The following is a 17,515-nucleotide window of genomic DNA, read 5'->3' on the forward strand; positions in this document are numbered from 1 at the left end:
GGGCTAGGGCTTTTGAGAGAGTGAAGAGGGGAAGGATAAAAGAGATGAAGATGATGTTGTGTTCTTGAAGATAAGGTGTGTGTGATTTGCAGATGATATGATAGAAATTAGTTTTAGTATTGGATGAGAAATTACCATTATACCCATCATGTGACTAATAATTAACCACAGTTTGGGGTTTGGTTAGATTCAGGGGCCAAAATAGTTAGTTATAGATACCATGGGGGCACAGATGTTAAAAAATCTTATTTTGGGCTAATATAGTAAAAGTGATATAACCACAGGGGTCAAAAACGTAATTTACTCTTTTTTTAATTTAAAAAAAAATAAGTTTTCAATCAGAAAATTAAAATTTAAATTAGTAAATGATGAAAGATAAAATTAACACATAAATAAGAAATTAAATATTCAATGCACAATTAAATTAAATTTTTTTTAACGGCCAACAGAATCAATCCTGAGCACTCTCGGGGCACCCACTGGACAAACGGAGTACTCCGAGAGTAATCCGAGTCCACCACCAATTCCGGGGAAAACCCGGTAACTCACCCGCCCGTAGGCACGACGGTGAAATTGCCGGTAAAACCCGTTTTGCTCAAGGATTCAACCCAGGTTTCTCTGGGTCTTCTATCATTGCCCACCAATGCCTCACTCTACACCAAGTGGGAGTTGAACATGCATCTCTCAAGAGAAATGCAAGCCCTCCACCACTTGATCTAGAGATCATTAATACATTAAAATACATTCCTAAAATTAAAAATACTACATAAATAATTAAGCATTAAAACGCACAATTATATAAATTAATTTTTTTAACATTTAAATACACAATTACATAAACTAATAACCAAAGAGGGAACCGGACGACGAGCAGTCACTATTACTATCACGCCTGTCCAACCTCTCATGTCAACATCGATAACTTGAGCTTTCGGATGACGGATAAACCATTTCCTCATCTGACCTAGGTATGTATTCCGCCCCGATGTCAGTTTCGTAGCCTTCTGCCGAACTTGGGACTTCTTGTATCAGATTGGGGTTTGTTAGTGTAGGAGTGTTTATCGTTGAAGGATGAAGCTTCTCTCCAATATTATTCCTGCTAGTTGTAGTTGACTAAAGGTATAATAATATACCCAGTGCAACTCTTCCACAATCAAATCGTTAGGATGTTGTGGACGCTCTCCCCCGCACACAATTTTCGAAATAAGACCGTTTAGCAACGGTCAAAATAATTAAAATTTTAAAATTTTTTATTTTATTCAACTTTTAACCTATATAATACCCACTTTTCACCACTTTTTTATAAACTTTCTCCACTTTTCACCCACATTCTCTACTTTTCACCTCTATTTTGTTAAATGTTCTCTGCTCTTTCTTTTCATTAATAAATCATGAATCCCTTCCGACCCCCATTCGGTGTGCCGTCGTTACCCGGTAACCCCAATACATATCAGTCGAACACCACACAACCACAACCTTACTTCAACCTTCAAGACATACCTAGGTTATAATATGAAACGCCTACACGTATATAATAGAGTTAAATGCCATTTTAGTCCTTGTGGTTTAGGTATTTTGTCAATTTAGTCCAAAGGTTTGAAACGTTGTTATTTTAGTTCAAATAGTTTCAGATATTGTCGTTTAGTCTATTAGGTTAACTCCATCCATTTTTTTGTTAACTAAAAGGGCAATTCGGCCATTTTATATGTAATTATATTAATGAGAAGGGCAATTCGACCATATAAAATGACCGAATATGTAATTATGTCAACAGAGAAAGGGACACATCCTATGTATGAAAGGTGTGCATACCCTTAAAGGAAGGTACTTAATCCCTTAAAATCATGGTCGTAAAAGTTGCTAGGCGCTCTCTAGTCAGAGTTGGGAGTACTCGAGAAGTACTCGACCTAGGCGGAGAGTACTCATGCCTCGGCAGCCTAGCTTGTAACGAGTACTCGGAGGTACACAGCCTTCGAAACCTCATTTTACAATCATGCTTAAAATATGATTATTTATGAATCTAATCTCAAAGCACTCGAGCAATCACATCAATCATTCAACAACTATACGGGGCGTATAACATTATAAGTTTCTATTTTCCAGGAGCGTACACCATGGTTGCATATCCATATAAAATCAGCTGATTTGTTTTCTAAGGTGGTGTTTGTTTTTTCAGATGCAAAAGGTCTGCAGTCTGCGGACCACATCTGCAGGCATCTGCAGGAGAAGAGGTGGACCAAAGGTCTGCAGTCTGCAAGGAGAAGGGGGTTTGTTTTTTTTACTTCTACAAAACCCCTTCTCACACACACAACACCCACAGAACACCCATCTCTCTCTGCCTCATCTACCACCACCGCCGTCACCACTACACCACCGCCACCACCGTCACCACTTCAACACCGCCACCACCGTCACCACTACACCACCGTTCAAATCAGACACGTATGCATATTCAAATCTGAAAACACAGCTTTTTGATAAATCTAAAAACACATAAATGTTCAAATCAGAAAAGGAACACTTTTTTGATAAATCACTATGTTCAAATCAGAAAATGAACACTTTTTAAATGCAAAAATCAGAGCTTTACTTTACAAATCAGAGGGGCTGAATGTTGTACCTTTTACTTATGCAAGAAAGAAAGGAGACCGGCGAAGAAGGAGACCGGCTGAGGTGGTCGACGTTGTGGTGTCCGGCGAAGCGGGGCTGTGGTGGCCGGCTGCGTGAGGTGGTCGACGGGATGTGGTGGCCGACTTTGTGAGGATGTTGCCGGAGTTGAAGCAGCGAACGAACGTGGAGAGGGTGGGAGGAGTGGTTGCGGATGGAGAGGATGAGAGGAGGTTAGGGTTTACTTTTTTTGAAGGAGAAGGTTTGTGAAGAGCTTAGAAGACATGAGGCCACATCTGTGTGGTGAAAAGGTCTCGCGGACCTTTTTTAATGAAAGGTCTGCGAGAAAACAAACAAGCTACGGACTCCAAACCTCTGCGCGTGTCTGCGTGGCGCAGACATAAGTGGCCAGAAGTGCTTCTGGCCAAAAAAGAAACACCACCTAAATAAGTTTTTCTTCTACAAAATAAGATATAAATCAGTACATGTGCGTCCAAACCAACGTCGTCTTCTCCACCTTCACATCAGTCTTACCGTTTTCAGTTCGGAACACACATTCTCTCTGTACGTGTTAGACGAGTTTAAGGTAGATTGCTGATGTAGTGAATTTAATGAGAGAAATTTGGGGAAAGTTTTGATTTCATATAATGGAATGGAATTTGGATGAGCCTGAAATTGAATCCAAATCTCTTGAAATCACTACTTAAGGATTTCAATGAATTCAGATTCAATTCCAATCCCTTCTTCTGTTAAAACTGTTGGCATAAGAAATGAAATCTACATGTTTGGTGTCTCCTCTGTGTAGACATTCACTTGGAAAGAAATGATACTGAGTGTGCTAAAAAAGTGATCATGAGTTCTTAAAAGCCTGTAACCAAACAGGCATCGTTCACTTTTGACGACTAGAATGAAAATAGTTATTAGACAACAACGAAAACGCCCATAGAATGAAACAAACTAACACTCCTTAGGAATTTGCAAGGGTATATGGGGAGCATCTGCATCCCTTTTTATTGGGCAGGTAAGTGAACTATGAACCTAGCGCCTCCTGAAAAGTTCAAAACTGTGACAATTTCTTTTTGTAAACTTAATTCATGCGCGCGCAAATGAAAAGGTGGCTTTGTTTAGCTCTTGTTAGCAAACGCGATTCCCTTCTCGATGGATGACTTTAGCTCAGGCAGAAGGGCTTCCAAACCTTGTTTCTCATAGTCGTTAAGTGCACCCAGGCCTAGGACTTCCTCTACACCGTTCTTGCCGAGCCTCACCTATAATAAGAGAGGGTCTTTTTTAACCATTTAATGTGAAACCCTTGGTAAAGGGTAGAAAGAAAGGATACTAGTGAAAGTACCTTGGAAGCGAAGAAAGGTAGTTCGGTTACATTTGATTGCACAAATGAGCATTCCACAACATCTGGGACCCCATTAAGTCCTTTCAAACATGCATCGGCAAATATCGCTCCTGCATAACTGCATTAACAAACAAAAAATCAACACTTCCTACAAGCTCATGACTTCGAACAAGAGAAAGGATGACAAAGCAACATATATTGGCTAAGATGCAACAACTTAAGCAAAATAATCATCTTTTTTCAGCTGCAAGCTTCGATAAGAGACCACCTCACTATTATGCACATCAGCTTGCAACTCACTCTTTTGAGTATTGAATACTATAAAACTTGATGAAAAAAAAACAGGCAGCAATGATAGAAATAAGAGTAAAATGCCATTTTCGTCCATGAGGTTTGGTCAGTTTTGCAACTTTCGTCCAAAGGTTTGTTTTTCTTCATCTGGATCCTAAAGGTTTGAAATCTTGCCATTTTCATCCGGCTAGTTAGCCCATTCATTTTTCTCCGTTGAGTCAGGGGTATTTCCGTCTTTTTTGTTAACTTAAAGGGCAATTTGATCTTTTTCACTTTATGTAAAAAGACCGAGTACCCCTGAAAAAAACCGAATTGTCCTTTAAGTTAACAAAAAAGACGGAAATACCAGTGACTTAGCGGAGAAAAAAAGGATGGAGTTAACAAGCAGGATGAAAATGACAAGATTTCAGCCCTTTTAGACCCAGATGCGGAAAACCGAACCTTTGGACAAAAGTCACAAAACTGACCAAACCTCAGGGACGAAAATGGCATTTTACTCTAGAAATAAAGATCAGTTGGGACTTACGCCATTGAGAGTGTGGCAGAACCCTTTCCAGCCTTTGCCTCCACAACCTCCGTACCACCATCTTGAGTTCTTTTTGTTAGAGCAACTATCTCTTCATCTGATAAGTTGTTTGCTTGTGGTGTAGCCTTCATTTAGAAGCACTCATCAGTACCACAAACCAACATTTTAATTCACACTTTTATGTAACGAAAATGTATAAAGATAACCAAAAACATACTTGTGAAAACAAAGGTAGAATGGTGATGCCAGCATGGCCACCAACAACAGGCACATTAACACCTAGAACATATAAATTACAAGATTAAAACAATGCCGGATCCTTCAATTTGGGAAAGAAGTAGGATGCAAATAACTCTACCTGCAACTGGAACCTTTGCCTTTCCAGCATAGAAAGTTTTCGCCCTGACAACATCAAGTGTGGTCACACCGAACAGCCTTTTCTCGTCATATGTACCTGCTTTCTTGAAGACCTCAGAAGCAATGGGCACAGTAGAATTGACCGGGTTACTGATCATATTAACCAGTGCCTGACGATATATAAAGTGACAACCAATATAAGATTCGTTTCTACTTATTATATAATCTGCATAATCAAGATAGGCGAGTACTCACGTGTGGGCAATACTTGGTGATAGCTGTGCACAAACCCTTAACAATGCCAGCATTGATGTTGAAAAGATCATCACGTGTCATACCAGGCTTCCTCGGTACGCCAGCTGGAATGATGACTACATCAGCACCTTCCAATGCCTTTCCAAGATTTTCGTCACCCATGTAACCAACCACCTACGTAATAAAACACCAATACATCTATACTCATTAACAAATCAACTTAATTTCACATAATTTTTTAAACACTGAACAGATTATAATCAGTTTCAAGTCAATGTCACAACCTGGAGTTCCTAAACTAGTTGAACACTTGTACTAACCTAACTGAGCGACAGGCGAATTGAGTTAACAGTAAAATCAAACAGAACACGCTATATCAGAAACCCTAGAATTTAAATGAGAACCAAATCAGCATGATTAATCATAATAAACTAGTGGAATGCAAAAACCAGTATATAATTAATAAAATCAGAAACAAGAAAATTGAGATGTGAGCCAAATCAACATGATTAATCATATAAAACTAATGCAATGCAAATAAAATACACAGTTATGAGACAAAACAGCATGATTAACCACAGAAAACTACTGAAATCCAAGAAACTGTATACATTTTTCAAAATCAGAAACACACTAGATCAGAAACCGAGCCAAATCAACATGATTAATCACAAAAAAACTACCGGAATGCAAGAAATAGCATACAATCATCAATACTAGAAACACACTAGATCAGAAACCCTAGGAATTGAAATGTGAGCCAAATCAACATATTTAACCACAGAAACCTACTGAAATACAAGAAACAGTACACAATTATCCAAAATAAAAAATAAAAAAAAACACTAGATCAGAAACCCTAGAACTAAAATGTACGCCAAATCAACATAATTAACCACAGAAAAATACTGGAATACAAAAGAAAAGTATACAATTATCAAAATCGTAAATAAACTAGATCAGAAACACCAAAATGTGAGCCAAATTAACATGATTAATCATAGAGAACTACTGTAACGCACGAAACAGTACACAATTATCAAAATCCTAAACACGCTAAAACATAAACCCTAGAATTAAAATACGTGAGCCAAATAAATCAACATACCTAATCACAATCAACTACTGAAACATATCAAACAGTAAACAATAATCAAAATTAAAAACGAACGGCGGACAATAAAAAGCGATAAGATCAGATAAATAACAACCTCAGATCTGGTGTTGATGTGGCTGACGTCAGCAGCGACACCAGGAGTACCGGCGATATCGTACAGCGAGAGGCTAGATACAAGAGGATTTAGTTTCATGAGGAGTGAAAGCGGTTGTCCGATACCGCCGGCAGCCCCTAGAATAGCAACCTTACGCTCCGGTGCAGATTCCGATGAGTAGCTCCGGCGGCCGGCGGCGGTGGAGGAAGATTTCTGAAGAGATGAACGGATCGATTTCAACATAGCTGTCCTCATTGTTGTTGTGCTTGAAGATTTTTAGAGAGAGAAAGTAAAGGTAGACGAAGGTTTCTAGAGAGAGAGTAGTATCTGACGATATGAACCACCACTGTTGCTTTTTAAGCTTGTGTAGAGGAGAAAGGTGGTTAAGAAAATGACAATAATGGTCCCTGGTATATTCTTTGCTATTCGTTTTTGTTCCTTTAGAAAAAAAGCTGTACATATATAATTAACAAAAGTTTTATTATTAATTAGTATTAAGCCCATCCGCGTTGCGGTGGGGACGTAAACCCGTACCAAATAGCATCAATGTCACACCACTGTCAGAGACCACCAACATTTGAAGTTGTGTGTTAATACGAATAAATTAGACCGAAACGTAAAACAAAGAAAAATAATAACTAAGTCGATTTAGGACCCACACATTACAACGAACCTGTTAAACGGAAAAAAAAATAGACGACGTAAAAATGTTAACCCACACACTCACGTTGTGTTGTGTTAACTCGTAGAATTTTGAACGAAACGTAAAAACGTTGAACCACACACAAGTTGGCGTCGTGTTTACTCGCAAAATTTAGGACAAATCGTAAAACAAAAAAGATTGTGAAATAGGAAAAGTATAGTGGACCAAATTTGAAAGTAAAAAAGTTACGAGGTTACTTGTAAAAGATAAAAAGTTTCGGGTTAAAAATTAAAAGTCAAATACTTTTAGGTTAAAAGTGTAAAGTCATTTTTTTAAATCTCCCTAAGCTTTGGGTAAAACCCTCTATGCATAGAGATGTTACAAATTTATAGTATGAAAATAAAGCATTCTAAATTATGTTCAGTACGCTTAATTATAACTACTGGTTATGAAATATTGTTTAACTATAATCGTAATCGATGGTTAACCACCGGTTATGACTCAGTTTTGACCTAATTAGGTAAGCTAACCAATGTATTTTATTTAATTATTATTTTTCTTTGTTCTAGCTGAAAAAGTGTATAGTTATTGCTTTCCAAGCTTGATCATGCACTATCCAAACTAAATTATGTAGGTTCTAAGCTCGGTTATGGATAGTATAAAAGCTGGAACTAGAGGTATAAAAGTTAGAAAATCACAAATATGCATAGTTTGGTTATGTTAGAATCGGCTAACAAAGACACATTAAGTGTAACCATAATCAAATGTTCGGTTAATTAGATTCACTTAACGGTAACCGATTGGATTTGTCAGTTTTGATTATTTTTTATGGTTAACAGTTCAATTTTCGGTTATGGTTTGCTTTTTGCGCACTCATACTTGCAATAGTTGAACTTTTTTTAACGGTCTACGAATCCTCCAAATGGGATACAGACGAAATTCACCACATCGGGATACACTTGCCTCCGAACTGGGGAAAACCCTCACCTAGGGTAAAGCCTGTGAACACTCGCCCGATGGCACGAAAGCGTTGTGAGGTAAAACCCGCTTAGTTAAAGGATCGAACTAACAATTGTCACCTACTCGCCTAGTCTCCCATCATTAACAGGTGCCGCCGAAACTAAATGACTAGGGGCAAGAATCAAACCTGGGTCACTTGGAACACCAAGTCTCTCTCTTACCACTCCACCACCAATTCATTGGCAGGAGTTGAACTCTTAAGTGGTGTTTGTTTTTCTAAAAACGATATGTCCAGTCTCTTCTGTCTGCGCCGCGCAGACTACACGCAAACATTACCATCTGCAGGCTGTTTATTTTTCGCGCAAGCTCTTTTTGGTGCAGACTTGGCTAAGCCACTTTTAAGATCTTCTAAGGTCTGCAAAGGGTTAAACACCACCACCGTCCACCACCACAACCGTCTACCACAACCGTCCACCACCACCCACCGTCCATATCCACCACCCACCACCATCGTTCATACATCACCACCAATTTATTTTAGAAGTCTATATACGTTAAAAACAGTCTTTTCTTGCAGACTGCAGAGGTTTTGTCCGCCTTTTTTTTCTACAGATGTCTATAGATGTAGTACTCAGACTGCATACCTTTTAAAAAACAAACCGCAACTTAATTACACTACTTACCATCAATGAGCTTTTTATATGAGTACTAAAAGGTGTAAATTTAAATAAAAACATTTTTAGTTTATATAGAAAGAAAAAGTTGATCAGAAAGAGAATGAAATCATGAAAAAAAATGTATATGACCCGTTCACTCGAATTTATATGTATACACGTCGATGTGATTAACACATATCAAGATATTGAAATGAAATAAAATTAATGTGACAGAATATCATTTTCTTTATTTGTTTTTATATATTGATATTTTTTTTTTCATATTCTACGAGACAAAGTGGCCTATCATTCTCATTTTTTGTATTATTGAACAATACTAATTGGTAAACAAAAAGAACAGAGAATTTGAATTGACGAATTGTTTCTTTCATTTCTTAAAAGTTCCTACAAAATGTATGTTTTTTGTTGTAGTATCAATTGTAAGTTTTTTCTTACATTTTTTTATTAGTGAATTATATTTTGTTTATTGTTATGTATGATGTAATTAGGGGAGAAGTGGTGGTCACTAGTGATAGATTTCTATCACTCTCATTATCCAATCAAATCATGTCATGTCATCACCCAATGTTCTATTACTAGTGATAGAAATGTAGGGGGTGGTATCACTAGTGATGGAATTCTATCACTCCCAAATTTTTTTAATTTTCATTTTAAAATTAGAAATTTCACTAATTTTTTTAATTTTTTATTTTAAATTAGAAATTAACAATAAAACACTAAAATTAAAAATTTCATTAAATTTAAAACATACTACTTCAATTTAACATACTAAAATAAAAAATTTCATTAAAAAAAAACCTACTCCTCGTCCGAATCATGAAACTCCAAACCTAGAGAACCTACTAGTTCGATTAAATTGTATCTCAACCGAAAGTGAGTTTCTTCATTACGCAATTCTAGATGGATATTTTGTGGAACTTGAACTTGTGTAGGTGTAACACCTCGAAAATTTACGTCCTATAATGTATTGACACGTGTCATAAGCTAGAACGTGAGGAAGAATACTCTAGAAGGACTAAAGTTGACAAACATAGAAAGTAGGTGAATTCAAGGGTTCAGAATGTCAACAAGGGATAAATATACTTTACAGTAACCCTACATGATGCTCATACCTTCAAACGAATAAATCATGGATCATACGGAACTAAATGTGAAAGAAAGTGAGAGATTACAAACTCCAGGGGTTAAATGTGTCAACATGTTTAAGTTATACCTCTGAGTGACCTTTTGGCAAACCCGAAGCTATGTAACGGTGAATTATACTCACTAGAATGCACGATAAAAATTTCATAAAGTTTCGTTATAAAATGAGAAAGCTATGATCAAATTCGTACATGAGGGGTTAAAGCGTCAACGTTGAAAGTTATGACTTTTCGGTTAATAACAAGGTGACCAAGGACTTAGCAAGTTGGGTAAAAGTCTCGAGGCCCTTATACGTAAATAAGAAGGGCTCATAATGCAAGAAATACCCTTCCGAAGAGCCAAGAGCCAACCTGCAATTATTGAAAGATTTGAAATCTGTCAGAATGATTCAGGCGGGCCGCGTGCCTTGTTAAGGTCTTACGCGGGCCGCGTGAGACGCCCGGATGCAGAAAACTCGCACAGCAGCACTGTTCAGCCTTTTAACCGACTTAGATCAATTATTTCTCAGCATGGGCGACCCCTAAACAGTTCCTAGGCCTTAGGGGCACTTGTAAATGATCTAGGAACAATGTTAGACTTATGTGGCATGATCTTGAGCAATCAAAATTACTATAAAAGGGCCATCATGTTATAACATTTGTTCACTCATTCCATCTGCATTTGTGGAGCTCCCTGGAGCATAAGATCAGTTCCCAAGCATCCTAATCGTGCATTGGACTTCAGTAAGTATGCTTAACCTTTCTTAGTTGAGTTTTTACTTAGTTTTAGCTTAAAAGTCAAACAGTTGTAATTAACGGTTGACTTAGCGATTAATCAATAATGGTCCAGTGATTAGTCGAATCAAAGGTAGTTATAAGTTGGTAATCATGTGGGCTTTAAACCCTCAAAAGGGCACCCTCTGATTCCCACTCTAACTATATCAAATGTCGGGTCAAAGTTGTTTAGAAAAAGTCAACAGAATGCTAATTTATGAATTAGCAGATAATTAACAATGTAGAAGGCATGTAACCTATTTTATCACTCATATAACTTGGTAATAAGTATTATAACTGGTCTAAGCTTGTTTGATCCGACAATTTTCTGTTTAGACCCGGTTCGGAACCGAAAGTCGTAAAACTTTGACTTTTGCTTTGACTTCAGTTCTGACCCATTTTAGTAGAGTTTAGAAATGCCTTAGGACTTCCTTAGGACCAGGTTACATGATAGTATAACCCTCTGTGACGGGTTCATTGTTTGTCCGAGTCGTTTGCACCTTTCCGTTAAATGCTTAAATATTGACCATAATGCCCTTTTAACCATAGAACGAGAATTTTGGAGATGTTAAAGGACAATAATCTTTGCTACTGATTTATAAACATGTCCCTAAAATCTCATGTCAGTTAGAGGTCTAGAATAGGAGTTATGCTAAATAGCGCATTTAAGAAATCTTTTGTTAATTAAACGGCGCACTTAGCTTAAAGCCTATCTAAACCCAACTTTTGGCACCAAACCTTTTACCCACTAATGTAATATAATATTTTGAGATTTTTAAAGATTTTTAATTATTTTTAACCTGCTCATAACCTAAGGTTATGGCGTTGATTCGGTAAATACCGATTATACCCTTTTCGGGCATAAAATGAGTTCTACATGGTATTTTGACACAAATCCAATTGCTACTGATTTTATATAATAAATAAAGTATTTTGAACTATGTAACCTGATCAGAAAACTCAGAATTCTTGTTTAATCCGGAAAACGCTTAAAATGGCTTTTTACGCGTATTAAACGCCTAGTGTAGCTTTAAAACCATTTTTGTCATATAAAGACTTATTACCTACTGATGTAATTTGTTAAAGTAAGTGGTTTTACTGATTACTTCAGACCCGAACATCAGGATTGTAAATAAACTTTTTTATAAACCTTTAAAATGACCAAAATACCCCTACATGGCTTATATTGAGATTAAACACGTTTTGGGCATAATGGAAGGTATCCTACTGATATCACAACATATTTAGGGCATATTAACTTAGGAAACCTGTAAGTGACTCTCATGGTTACCCGTTACGCTTTCTGCGCGTTCGGTTCGATTTATGTAACTAGTTTACATAAATTAGCCGAAACGGGTCAAACCTTATCGTTTTATCTCGAAATCTAGAAGGTGTTTAGTTTACCCATATTATACAAGTCCTTAAACTTGTCGGGACTAAAACACATTCTATTCCGGTCTTCGCCTAGTCGTGCGTTCGAACCGTATCTTTCGTTAAAACTAACCGGTCTAAACTTAGGCTTAATTAAAGACCCGTTAGGATTCTAACAGGTTATTATCAACCTTCGCTCCAGAATAGGAGACCCGGTAAAAGCTACACGCACTTGCTAATTGTGTTTGGTACTTGCAAAGGTAAATACTTTTAACTTAATTTCCCTTATACGGGCTTGGGCTACGGTATATAAAATACCGTTTGGTCCAGCATTGAATCTTTAATCGAATAGAGATTAAATCATTGATATGCTTTGTTTTGAAATGTTTTGTTTGCTTAAAGCCTTTGGGGGGTTAATGACCATGTCCCGGATATCCTTGGCATCATCTTACGAGATGGCCACGACCTGAGCACGGGGTGTAGGCGTACACCCGCCGGTGCATAAATGAATAAATAATGTGGTGTGTCTATTGATCTTTAACCCGGTCTACGGATCGGGCTACTGAACGCATGAGAAACATGTAATTCGTTTACAAGTATTATATTCAAATAATTATCCCAAGTTATAAAAGTTTGTGCCTCGTGCATTCAAATCAATTTTATTAAACTTTTCAAAATGAGTCGGTTGAATGTATTTACCAGTGTAAACTGACGTATTTTCCCAAAAGGTTAAGTGCAGGTACTATGCGAACTAGGTTGGCTTTCTCCTAGCGTCCACAATAAGTCTCGCAAGCTTGGATGTCAAAACTGTTGAACAATATTTCCTATTTATTTTGGATCCCCTGTGGATTATTTTCAACTGTTTGTGATACTTAATATTACAATTATATTCGGTTGAAATATATCTATCTTTTGCTTCCGCTGTGCATTTAAATATTGTGTTGTTTGACTGTAATGTTACCAACTACGTCACGATAATCCCCCACCGGGCCCACCGGTGAAACGTGTAAATATCGGGGTGTGACAGGTTGGTATCAGAGCCAACGTTGAGTGAATTAAACACTAACCTTGTGTGTTTAATCTCAATGACACAATTGCACATACTCGAGTCTAGACAAGAACTTAGGACGAATTCGAATTGTTGTTTTAGTTTGTCCTTTATTGTTTGTTATTTATTTCAATTGTTTAATCAGGAAATATGCCACCGAGAATCAGAAGAGGAGGAAGAGGCAAAGGGCCAATCACTACCCACAACGATCACGAGGCCGGGCCTTCTCACCTGCGAACTCCATCCACTACGATGAGTGCCGAACCTCAGAGAAACAGGAGGAACCTTTTTGAGCCCGCTAGACGGTCTGTCTCACACAGTTCAACACCTTCTTACCGTCACTCTCTTGGGCCGCACTCGGAAAACGAGCCTGATAACCCTCAGCTTCATACATACCTCTCCAGCGTTCCGTTTCGCACCGTTCTTTTAGCGACCCTACTCCTATCTTTCATGGCCGGTTTAACCCGGCAAACTTTATCCCCCCAGTAGGTTTAACCCTCTAGGATAGGAGGACCATTTCTCAGAAGACAATGCAATGGACATGGACGAGGACACGGATCCCGTCGAGCCTGCAAGAGGTAACCCCAACCATCCCATCGAGATCTCTGATGGATCATCTTTCCATGGAACACCCTATCAGGGTCCAGACAGTTACCAAGCAAGGTTCAACCAGTGTGAGTGGTACTTTACACCCTCTCACCATTTATCGCCTCATGACCAACAACCACAGCAACAGGATCCCTCCGAGGATTCGCGTTTTGTGGCAGTCACGCCACCGCCTCCACCGCCACCAGTTCATCAAGAACCTCTAGATCCACCAAGGCGTAGGAGAACAGGCGCGCGGATATCCGCACAAAGAGGGGATTTTCACTTTAGCACCCCTCGACACTCCAGTGGCAGTCATTATCCGCCACTGCATGAAGACCCACAAATGGGTGGACCTTCTAACCCAGCTGTATAGGTGAATTCTGCACCAGTTGCACTACCTCCGCCACCATTTGGTTATGATAACCCGATACCTACATACGCCGGTTCCACAGCATACAACCCGTTTGAGCTGCCAGCTCACACTCATTACAACTATATTGATGCCGACCCATACTTAGAAGCGGCGGCAAACTACAATGCCCTTCGTCCCGAAGGACCTTATGGAACTCCTTGGGGAATGGGATACTCAACTCATGGGTATCCAGTACCTGCTAGACCTCCGGCTCAGCACCTATCGCAGCCGCCACGTTTTTCCCCACCGGAGCAAGAAGAAATCCTCCACCGTTTAAACAGGGTGGAACGAGATTTTGAAGAAGAACGTAAGAACAACCGTGGATTCCTCAAGGGCCTGGCAAACCTGTTAAAAGGAAAGAAGAAGCGATATCATTAATCTCTATATGTATTATTGTATTTCCTATTTCAATCAAGTCCCTGCGTGGACATTCATATGTGTATTTAGTCCCTGCGTGGACTTGTCTTTTAGTCCCTGCGTGGACTTGTCTTTCAGTCCCTGTGTGGACATCTATCCTAGTATTGGTCCCTGCGTGGATTTGTTTTCTAGTTTAACCTCTGTGTGGGTAATTTGTCTATTTACAAGTCCCGTTTAGGGCAATGTGTAATCCTTTTTAATGTTTAATGGAATGCTAAGTTTATGAAACTCATTTTGTCACTATGTACGTTATATATGAAATAGATGAATCAAAATCATTCCTTTTAAAATAATCTGCCTATCGTATATTAAATAAGAATCTTAACAGTATAACCTAGCCTTCGTGTCATTATAAGACCTGGCCAAGATGGTAAGACCTGATTAAAAGATTCAAATCTCTGTTAACATCTGCAAACATGTTAACACTCTTGGCAGACGTGGTTCGTTAAAATCACACGCGTCATTATTATGAAAGGATCTTTCAAAAGATTCCTAAACCTAACTTAATGATCTATAAATCATGGGTTTAAATCATCAATTAAGATGATCACATATCAAGCATCCATTAGTGATGTAGTGCCTACGGGCCATACTCATTGTCATATAAGACAAAAGACAGTAGTAGTCTATGACTCCCTGTCAAGAAAAGGTAAAGAACTATGTTCAAACCTTAATGCTTTGATTCTCTGAAATCATGGCTTATGAATTGAAATGTCCCTGTGACTAGGCCTGTTGTGCTAATAATACTATTGTTGTTTAGTAATTAGGATACATTATAATAAAGATCCTAAATTAATGTGAGTAACAAATTAACCAAATATGGTCTATGTTTACCATGGTTAATGAATTGCCAAAAAGGGCAATTCCATAATAAACTCCCAAATAAATTTTTGCCAATATCTTATGTAACAGTTCAAGATACAATGGCTGATTCGGATGAAATAAATAGTCACCCAAAGGAGAACCAGAATGATGCTCGGGTTAATATAGCGGGTGCTGAACTGCAATCGTTAATTGACAATGCTGTTGCAAAAGCCTTGGACAGGCAGTATAGCGAATCGAGCGGTACTCGGAGTAGGACCCTATCCGCACCGCATTCTAAGCCCAAGACTCATTCTGGGGCTCATAGCAAGCCTCCCTCCAAGAAAGATGAACCAAAGAAAGATGATGACGATCGTCACTCTTCAAACCATCATAGTGTCCCATCTCAAGGTATCGTGCTGAATCAAGGACCCCGTGATAAGGGTTGCTCCTACAAATACTTTGTTTCATGCAAGCCCCGGGATTTTACGGGGGAGAAAGGAGCAATAGACTGCATGACTTGGTTGGATGAGATGGACACAGTGGTTGATACCAGCGGGTGCGCTGAAAAGGATGTGGTAAAGTTTATGTCTCAATCGTTCAAGGGTGAGGCCTTAGCCTGGTGGAGATCATTGATTCAAGCTACGGGAAAGATTCCACTATACAGAATGTCATGGGAACAATTTGTTACCCTCATCCGAGAGAACTACTGCCCTCAGCATGAGGTAGAGAAGATTGAGTCAGATTTTCTGTCATTGGTCATGAAGAATCTAGATTGCCAAGCTTACCTTACGAGCTTTAATACAATGTCAAGGTTGGTTCCCTATCTGGTGACCCCGGAACCCAAAAGGATAGCTCGTTTCATCGGGGGTTTAGCCCCGGAGATCAAGGCAAGTGTAAAAGCCTCTCGGCCAGCTACTTTCAGATCTATAGCTGATATATCCTTGTCCCTCACTCTGGATGCGGTCAGGCAGAGATTGTTAAGGAACACGGATGCCGAGAAAAGAAAGCATGATGATGACAATTCACGTCGGTCAAATAAGAAGCACAGAGGAAACAATGACCACAGGAAGGGATTTAGTTCTAAGAAGGATGGGCATCAATCTGGAGATAAGCCCAAGTGTAAGACTTGTCAGAAATATCACTTTGGGAAGTGCAGACTTGACTCAAGATCCCAATCTCAGACGAGACCTTGTGGGATTTGCAAATCCACGAAACATAAAGCCCTAGGGTGCAAGAAGCTGAAAGACGCAACATGCTACAGTTGCAACGAAAAGGGGCACATTAAGACAAATTGCCCAAAGTATGCAAAGAAAGTTGATGAAGGAAAGAAGACTAATGCTAGGGTCTTCAGGACGGATGCAAAGGAAGCTGTGCAGGACGACAATGTGATCACATGTACCTTCCTTATAAATGATGTTTATGCGAGAGTGCTATTTGATTCAGGAGCTGATAAATCCTTCGTAGACAATAAGTTTTGCAAATTGCTGAATTTACCTGTTAAAACCTTAAGTGTGAATTATGAGGTGGAATTAGCAGATGGCACCTTAGAAACCGCCTCAACCATATTAGATTGATGTTTCATATCCATTAAGAACCACTCTTTTCCGTTGTCCCTACTTCCTTTGAAGTTAGCCGGTTTCGACATAGTTTTGGGTATGGACTGGTTATCTCATAACCAGGCCCAGATTGTCTGCAATAAGAAGCAATTAATGCCCAAGACTCCGTCTGGTGAGTCACTTACCATTCAGGGAGATACCCAGTATGGACTGCCTGAGCGTGTGACTATACTCAAGGCCTCAAAGTGTTTGAAGAAGGGTTGTGTCATCTACATGGCACAAGTAACTATCGATGAGCCGAAACCCAAGATTGAGGATATCCCTGTCATTTCTGAATACCCTGAAGTATTCTCCGAAGAACTGCCTGGATTACCCCCAGATAGGCAAGTGGAGTTCAGGATTGACATTATCCCTGGAGCAGCACCTGTTGCTAGAGCGCCCTATAGATTGGCACCAACAGAGATGAAGGAATTGAGAACACAACTGGATGAATTACTAGCCAAAGGTTTCATTAGACCTAGTTCATCTCCTTGGGGAGCACCAATCTTA

The 17,515-nt window shown here is 38.9% G+C and overlaps 1 protein-coding gene across 1 annotated transcript; it reads right to left on the reverse strand.

Annotated features, from left to right (window-relative positions):
• Positions 1-3,391: 3,391 nt before the first annotated feature.
• Positions 3,392-7,008, reverse strand: LOC110895209 (malate dehydrogenase 1, mitochondrial). The gene is made up of 7 exons (XM_022142489.2): positions 6,596-7,008; positions 5,385-5,558; positions 5,131-5,299; positions 4,990-5,051; positions 4,773-4,897; positions 3,956-4,073; positions 3,392-3,872 (listed from the first exon to the last, which is right to left on the reverse strand). Exons 1-7 carry the CDS (start codon positions 6,848-6,850, stop codon positions 3,732-3,734), a joined length of 1,044 nt encoding a protein of 347 aa, XP_021998181.1. The 5' UTR covers positions 6,851-7,008; the 3' UTR covers positions 3,392-3,731.
• Between the last annotated feature and the right edge of the window lie 10,507 nt (positions 7,009-17,515).

The sequence above is a fragment of the Helianthus annuus genome, chromosome 12 (assembly GCF_002127325.2).
Source record: "Helianthus annuus cultivar XRQ/B chromosome 12, HanXRQr2.0-SUNRISE, whole genome shotgun sequence".
In the NCBI taxonomy this organism is placed as follows: domain Eukaryota; kingdom Viridiplantae; phylum Streptophyta; class Magnoliopsida; order Asterales; family Asteraceae; genus Helianthus; species Helianthus annuus.